This window comes from Vespa mandarinia, chromosome 15 (genome assembly GCF_050613455.1).
Source record: "Vespa mandarinia isolate Hongniang chromosome 15, ASM5061345v1, whole genome shotgun sequence".
Lineage (NCBI taxonomy): Eukaryota > Metazoa > Arthropoda > Insecta > Hymenoptera > Vespidae > Vespa > Vespa mandarinia.
In genome coordinates, this window is record NC_140824.1 from 3,536,103 (window position 1) to 3,545,000 (window position 8,898).

Sequence of the window (8,898 nt, forward strand, 5' to 3'; positions counted from 1 at the left end):
GTATAAAAGGAATATTTAAAAATTATTATTTTCTATAATAATACACACACACACACACATGTCATTTGTTATAAATATAAACTATAAATATATTTTCTTTATGGACGGAAATTTGTACATTAAATATACAAAGTATATAAAATATACAAATAATATATATATATATAAGATCACAGTAAAGTCACTTAATACAATTATATGTAAGTTTATAAAAATCGTTTAAAATATAAAAGTGACGATACATTTTTATACTAAATATTTGGACGGATTAAATGAGTTACGATACATTTTTATATTACACTATTAGATGGATTAAATGAGCAAAATACATTTATATGTAATTAGATTTAAAATACTTCTAAATATTTATATGTATTTAACTTTAATCTCTAATAATTACTTTGTTGTACTTTCAAATTGGTATCTTTGCGTTGTCATACTTAGGAATAAAAATCTACATAATATTTTTCGCACGTCACGTATAAAAACATTTCAATTACATTGTTCTATAAAAAAGATTTGATTAAAATTACAGATTAATGAATGAAATTTTATATATAAAATGAGCATATTATATTAGCCAAATTAAAAGCATTGAGATCTAAATATCTAAATATCAATGTTCTATGAAGATAATATTGTTATGTTGCAAAATATCCTGCAATACTAAATGATATAGCTAACAATAGGATAGAAATATTGTAATTATTAGCATTATTGCATCTGTTATCAAAATAACAAAAGCACCATGTTACCTCATCATAATAATCTCTATGGATATCTAATTGATGTATACTATTGTTTACATAATGTCCTAAACGAAGATCTTTTGCAGCAGGACGACATCCTTCATAATGATCTGCTGGCATATCTGTTCTGAAACTACGTACAGAACTCAAGCATTCTCTTGTAATAATGGTTTCAGCTGCCAAAATGAATTCATATTAAAATCTTGTATATTAAAAATACACAGGGCATATTATTAATGATAAATAATTGAAAGGATTCAAAAGCATTACCCCCTTTTCTCTCAATTATTTTCACACATTTGTCATCATATTCAGGACAAGATTCTCCCCAATACCATAACCAATTTAATGGAGTGCCACACCCAGGATGATTACTATTACATCTATAACATAAAAGGCTTTCCCCTGCAATGAAAATATTATTTAATGCATAAAGTTTAATAAATATATAATATAATTTACACAATATAAATATATAATATAATTTACATTTATAAATTACAAATAATTTATAAGACCACACCTTACCTTCTTTAATTATCAAATATAATAGAAAAATAGAGAATACAATTTTCTTCTCCATATTTAAAAATAATAGCATTAATTGTCACTAATAACAAATATGAATAATATTCTTTTAAATAGTATTTTTATTTCCAATAATCTTATGAATAATAAAAACAATATATATATATATATATATATCTATATATGAGTTTCTATCAAACACCAAGCATACAATATTAACGTGTACGTATACAAGTAATTAATTTCGGATACGAACAGCAGATGGCACGAATGTTTGAGCCAATCATAATGCTCCATTTAAAGTTACTTTCTAACAATATGAGTCATTAATTTATTTAGATAAATTAATAGAGTGTAAATATGTTATATAAATCTAAATAAATCAAATTGGATTGAGAAAATAACAAAATTATATTAAATTATATTAAAATCAATTTTACTAAATAAATAAATTATTTTAGTCTTTTAGTATTACCAATCTTTGAAAGTGCATTCAAGAAGCAAGTGGATGAAGACGCTTTTAATTTTTAATTCTATGGTAAACTATTATTGAATAAATTTCAAATATTTAAATTCTTTAATATATTTATATTATCTCCAATTAATTATAATAGAATTCAACATATAATAAATGAATCAATAATCCTTAGTTTCAATATAAAATTTTAATGAGCATTGAAGTGAGCTATAGAAGAGCACAATGTTTGAATTCAAAAAGATATTTTATCTATATCTATTCTTCTGTGTTTTACCATCGCTAGGTAAAGTAGACATTATCGACAGAAAAGTAAAATTCTTTAACCGACCGAGTAAAGAAGATCGTAATAATAAATTTCTGTTTTATCGATCGGTAATATGATAATATTGATTTTTATTTTAATGCATATAATTAGGCCTACGGCTAATTACATATTATATAAATTATATACAAAATATCATATAATCATATCTTATTCAGAATATTATATAAAAAACAATATATATATATATATATATATATATATATATATATAATTAATGATGGTGCTTAGAAATAATTTCTTCCGCTAATTTTTGCTTGTAAATATTTAAAGTTCAATTTCTTTTTATTTTTCTTAAAGACGATATAATTATTTAATAGCGTTATATCCACGAAATAAAAAATAAAAAAAATATTGCTATTTCACTTACTCTTCAAAATTAAATAACTTTTGTTTTTAACTGTATTTTCAAACATTTCTTTGTTTGTTGTCTCAAGTTAAAAAACTCATCCCGTATATAAATATATATATATATATATATATATATATTATGTAGTTATGCCTCTTTCTTTGGTATATAACATAGTTGAAGATGCTATCGAGATATTAGATACGAACTTGGAGCTTCCCTTTCTGTTTCTATCTTTCTTTGAAAGAAGAAATAAAAGGTTAAAAGAAAAAAGAAGAAAAGAAGAAGAAGGAGAAGGAGAAGAAGAAGAAGAAGAAGAAGAAGAAAGCAGAATATCTTGTGGACTCCCTCGGTGGCTGCCCGAGGCGTTCAACCAATTAGCTAACTCCATGGCACTTTACTCTCAAAACCGCTAACGAAGGAGCCGAGCAAGCGAAGAAAATCGGAAGAAGGGAAGCGTAATCCACCTCTCTTTCTCTCTCTCTCTCTCTCTCTCTCTCCCTCTCTTTTATCTCTTCTTACGTTAAGAATCATTCTTTCTTCGTTGCTTTCTTTCTCCATTCTTTCTATCTTTCTTATTTCCTCGCTCGATTCGATTCGATTCGCTCCTGGCCATTTTCGATCTTTGGAAAGCTAACGGGACCTCATTTTTACGTCTTTTATATTGATCAATAATAATTTCGATCGAAACAATACGATATTCCTTTTTACATCGATCCTTGCAAGAAAAAAAAATTTTGTTCAATGAATCAATTATTTTTTTCCTTTTTATTTTTTTCTTTTTCTTTTTCTTTTTCCAACTATGATCAATCATTTATCTTTATGATCTTAAAGTTTCCATTTTAAAAAAAACATTAAGGTCGGATGTTGAAATAAAATTATCATAAGAGAAAAAGAGAGAAAAAGAGAGAAAGAGAGAGAGAGAGAGAGAGGGAGAGAGAGAGAGAGAGAAAGAATAAACAAGATATAAATATAAAGAAAATGCGATTGGAGTCTTCTTTCCAAAGGGAAAAATCGACCGAGCAAGGGCTTCTCTTTACGGTGAGAATAACAAGTTTTCAGACGCATAATAATTTGATGTAATGACTCCGGGAACGAAGCGAGTGGAAAATTGTGGAAAAGGAAGAGAAAAAAGAAAGAGAGAGACTGGGAGACTGAGGGAGAAAGAGAGAAAGAGAGAGAGAGAGAGAGAAAGAGAAAGAGAGAGAGAGAGAGAGAGAGAGAGAGAGAGAATATATAAGTCAAAGGAGACCGAAAAAGGATTCTTTCTCTTCTCTCACGTTTACGTATAACCATGTACGAAGTTCTTGTGATATTGCCTTTGGCTACAGAGAAACGAATTAATTCGAGATGTTAATTTACAGGAGTGGTAACAATCGGTAAGTGTGCTTCTTCTTCTCCTCCTTTACCTCCTCCTCCTTTACCTCCTCTTCTTCTTCCTTTATCGTATTCACGATCTCTTCCCTCGTGTCTTGTCGAGATGTTCTCTGTCTCTTTCTCTCATTCTCTTTTTCTCCCCTTTCCCACTCTCTCTCTCTCTCTTTCTCTCTCTCTCTCTCTCTCTCTCTGTCTCTCTCTCTTTCACTTCATCCACAAAAGAGATCAGAGAAAGTCGAAAGTAAACGGAATTTTCGCAGAAGTCAAACGTTTTCCTTGTTCTCACTTTGCGGGAAACGCTTTTCAAACGGCGCGGCGGCTACGACTCTTGGATTAGAATTTTCCAACGAACAGAAAAAAGATAGACTTTAATCTTCCTCTTTCTTTCTCTCTTTCTCTCTCTTTCTCTCTCCCTCCCTCTCTCTCTCTTCCTCTTTCTCTCTCTCTCTCTCTCTCTCTCTCTTTCTATCTCTATATATGTATCTATCTATTTCTCACCCTTTTACATTTTTCTCCTTCATTTTTTATCTTTCTCTCTCTCTCTCTCTCTCACTCTCTTACTCTTATGTTATTAACGAAGCTTCAAAGCAAAAGAAAAAAAAAAGGTTTTTTCTTTTGCTTATAGTGAAATTCATTCGTAGGAGAATTAAGATGACCATCCTTTTGGACAGTTAAAGTTTTCAGTATCGAAAAGAAAAAGAGAATGGTGAATGAACTCGACGAACGAAAAATTTTTCTTATGCAGTAATTAATAAAAACGATCAATTAAAACAAAAATATTTCTTTTTTGTTTAATTGTAATAACGAAAAAATATATATATATATATATACAATCTAGATATATAAAAATAAATATACACATGAAACATAAAGGTATAAGAAAAATATATGAGTATGTATATGTATATTATACATTCTCTTTTACGTGGTTATACATATATATATATATATATATATATATATATATATATATAAATACAGGCACGCACGTAAGCACATACACAGACGTATCGACATACGTACGACGTTCCCGTATATATATATGGTTGTGTTTGTATATGTGTATATATGTATGTATATATATATATACGAACACAACCAAACTCGAATCTCGTGATTTTGCGATAAGGCTCGCGTTTTCTCGTTGTACGGTGTACCGGCTCGTTGGCAGGCGCCTCTTCGTGCGATAAGCTACGATGCGAATACGAACGAGTCTCTCTCCGTTGGAAATTTATACGGGAAAAAGCAACCCCCTTCCCATTTCTTTGGTGTTCCTCACGGATATATATATATATATATATATATATATGCACCAGACATATATACGTACATATACACAGTGAGTCACCTGGTTATAACGTGTTGACGCGTTTCTTCGGTAATCGTATTTGCTAACGTCGAAAGAAAAAAAAAAACACGAGAGAAGAGAGAAAGAAAGAGAGAGGGAGAGAGAGAGAGAAAGGGGAAGAAAGAACGAGGAGGTAGGACGGAGGGAGGAAGAGAAAAGGATGAACAAAAAAAAAATATAGAAGAGGATCGATCACTAACACCATCTTCTTTTTACAAAGTAATCGCCTTCGAAATCGTCGCTTGATGCCAGATTTCTATGGGGCTTTTGTGTGCTTTACGTGATCCTACCTTGAAATTTTGACGGAAAACTTCGAACGATACACATACCCATACGTATATATTATACACATACACACACACACACATACTCTACCTTATCTTTTTTTTTGTTTTTTTTTCTTTTCTTTTTTTTCTTCTCACATGAGTTTGCTTTCGTCGAGATCGTTAAAATATGTTAGAGAAGTTTGGTATACATATATCCTCTACTTAAACGTAATACGTTTTAGCCCGTTTAGAGATCCTCGATTAAGGGTAGTTTCTTTCAGCTTAGAAAGTGGGTTGTAAGCTTCTGATCTCGTGAACTATTCGTGATCATCGTTGTGAATCAAATTTGAGATCGCTCTGGGCGATAAAATATGGATCATGAAAGTGTAATTAATGTAAATACATACGTACTTCTTCTTTTTTCTTTTTTTCTTTTTTTTTCACTCACCTAATATCGTGACCTTTCTCTACTTCTTTGGGGTTACCTCGAAAAATTTTCCATTTGTTTACTTTTTCAATCGAATATGAATACTTAAATATCTTGATAAAACGTATTCGTGACGCGAGTCAATAGACAACATAAATACCTTTAGTTACCTTGAACTAGCCAATTTGTAAAATTCATTGTAATCATTAAAAAAAAAAAAATATTTCGTTTATGATTATTATCTAAGAATTTTTATAGATTTTCCACGAAGTTTTTTTATTAAATAAATTCGATTTACTTTTTGTTTATTATTCTTTCTTTGCGATATCATCGCGTTTGGTGAAAAAAAACGCACATCATGTATATGTGTGTGTGTGTGTGTGTATGAAAGAGAAAGAGAGAGAAAAAGAGAAAGAGAGAGAGAGAGAGAGAGAGAGAGAGAGAGAGAGAGGTGATCTAATTGCGCATTCGAGCAATCGCGAATCTGACTCGAAATGAAAACGATGAGAAAGAGAGAGATAGATAGACTCTCCATTGAAACTCTCTAATCGTTATGGTTTTTAGTTTGCCAATCCGAGCGAGCAAGCATTTCGGATGTTAATTGCGCCGGTAATTATTTACGTTCACGACGTCATCCTTGTCTTTGACAGTTTTAGAGCCATCGAGTCGTATGTTCGTCGCCACTTTTCGTATTACATACGACTGAAATTGTTTCCAGACGATTCGCTAATTTACCGATGTAAAGTTTTCATGAAAAGAGAGATAAAGAGAGAAAGAGAAATAAAGAGAGAGAGAGAGAGAGAGAGAGAGAGAGAGAGAAACCGATTTACGTGTCTCTTGCATGCATTTACGATTGATTGTTGCTAACACATTGAATGCCATTGATGTCATTGAATACCCAACACTCCATTTTACAAAGTTTATTTTCAATATACTTTTCTATTTTTTTTCTCAACCATTGAAAAGATTAAAAAAAAAATATATATATATATATACTTTTTAAATAAATAAATAAAATAATATCGATTGATATTGGATAATTTAGGTGGTCAAAGTGTTAAACAAAATGAACATAAAAATGGAAACACAGTGACGGGAATAATTAGCAACTGTTGTAATGAAAAGGAATCGTGAAATTTTTGACTAACACGATTTCTATACTAGTCGATTCAATTACTGGCTATACCGGAAGTCGAGTCGAGTAAACGAATAAGAGGATCAAGGGCTATATCGTTCCGGTACGTTTTCTCGCACGGAAAATAACAGAAAGGTCCGCTTATTTTGGCGTTTGAAAGCCAACACGAAACGTCCATGGATCCTCCCGATGTGCGGGAGAATAAATCCAAATTAGTAAACGCCATTAAAATGAGTTGTTAACTCCTGAGAGTTTGCGTGTCGGTATATATGTGTTTGTTACACCAACATATTGCCACCTATGCGTTCTCCGTGCACATTTTTGCATCAGCAACCTTATGCTTGCACGCGCGCGAGCGCGCATATGTGTACACGTACGAGAACATTGGCGTAGTAGATTCGATCGAACGGAATTGTTTTAAATTTAAATAAAAAAACAAAAAAAAGAAAAAAATTTATTTCAACATTACAATTACATTAGAATTTTTATACGCGATCGAAATTCATTCGACCATATCTGATAAATTATGATATTTTTCATATCAACTCTTAAATATTACGAGATTATTTTCAATCGTTTTTTCATACTAATTAAAAAACTCCGATCGGAGATAATGAGATAATGAATGATCGCATATCGATAGCGAAGAATCCTAAAGAGTTTGAAAACGATAACGAAAAGAAAAGTAGAAGAAGAAAAAAAAGCAAAAATGAAAAAAGAAAGAGAGAGAGAGAGAGAGAGAGAGAGAGAGAGAGAGAATAGATAGTTCGAGTGATTTTTTCAATCCTGATCTTTGGAACTCGCAATTACGCCATTGCCGGGTACGTGCACACTCGCCGCGTGTGCAAAACGCTTAGAGCTCACGCCCAGTGGCTCGTCCACATACTCGGTTACTAGCGTACGCGCGCGTGCTCACTTGTGGATATGAGAGAAAGAGAGAGAGAGAGAGAGAGAAAGAGAGAGAGAGATAGAAATAGGAGATGCAGCTCGTACTGTCGTTTATTTCACCCTGCATACGGTTGGTTTGCAACGTATAAAAAAAGCCCTTCAGCCTCTCTGCAGTTGCATTTGGTTTCGGACCCTGTCTATGTATGCGTATGCGTACGTATGTGATATCGCCATCGAATACAATGTTCCTATCCCCACTCCTCTATCTCTATCTCCGTTTCTCTTTCCTATCCACTCTCAGCTATACTGAGAGATAGAATTTCGCTTTGCTTCGTTCACAATATACATGAATATATATATATGATTGTATATATATATATATATATATATATATATATATATATATATATATATGCGCGTGAGAATTGGGCCACTGGACCAATAATACGCTTCCGATGTATCTCCTTTTTCTTTTCTTTCTCTCTCCTTCTCTTTTTCTTTTTCTTTCTATTTCTCTTTCTATTATTTTTCTTTTCTTCATTTTTTTCTTATCTCGATATAGTTACGATGCAATGCACTTTGTCATAAGTTACACTGGCGATGTAACTTAACTCCCTTTTATGATTTTCGATTTTCTTTATTAATTTATAAAATACTCATCATCTGCTATACTACCAAGTCTTTTCTATTGCTTTCGTTCAACATGCTTTTTGTTCATTTTAATCGATTTTATTTATATTTCAACTTGTTTCAAACTTTTCGACGTTCGATCATTAATTAATTTTGTCAAAAGTGCTCGTTAATATGAGAGAAAAAAAATCTTCATCTCTTCGTATATTCCTATATACTTTTATCAATATATATATATATATATATATATATATATATATATATTTATGTATGTATGCACGTATGTATGTATGTATGTATGTATGTATGTATGTATGTATATGTGGTTCAGTAAGTACCACATTCGCTCGTTTTACGCATTAAACAGATTAATTAATTCGAATTCGCTGTTGGATTCATAA

At 31.2% G+C, this 8,898-nt stretch overlaps 1 protein-coding gene across 1 annotated transcript; it reads right to left on the bottom strand.

The window, feature by feature from the left end:
• Positions 1-268: 268 nt before the first annotated feature.
• Positions 269-1,452, bottom strand: crim (QVR superfamily protein crim). The gene is made up of 3 exons (XM_035873005.2): positions 1,278-1,452; positions 1,020-1,154; positions 269-925 (listed from the first exon to the last, which is right to left on the bottom strand). Exons 1-3 carry the CDS (start codon positions 1,348-1,350, stop codon positions 642-644), a joined length of 492 nt encoding a protein of 163 aa, XP_035728898.2. The 5' UTR covers positions 1,351-1,452; the 3' UTR covers positions 269-641.
• Between the last annotated feature and the right edge of the window lie 7,446 nt (positions 1,453-8,898).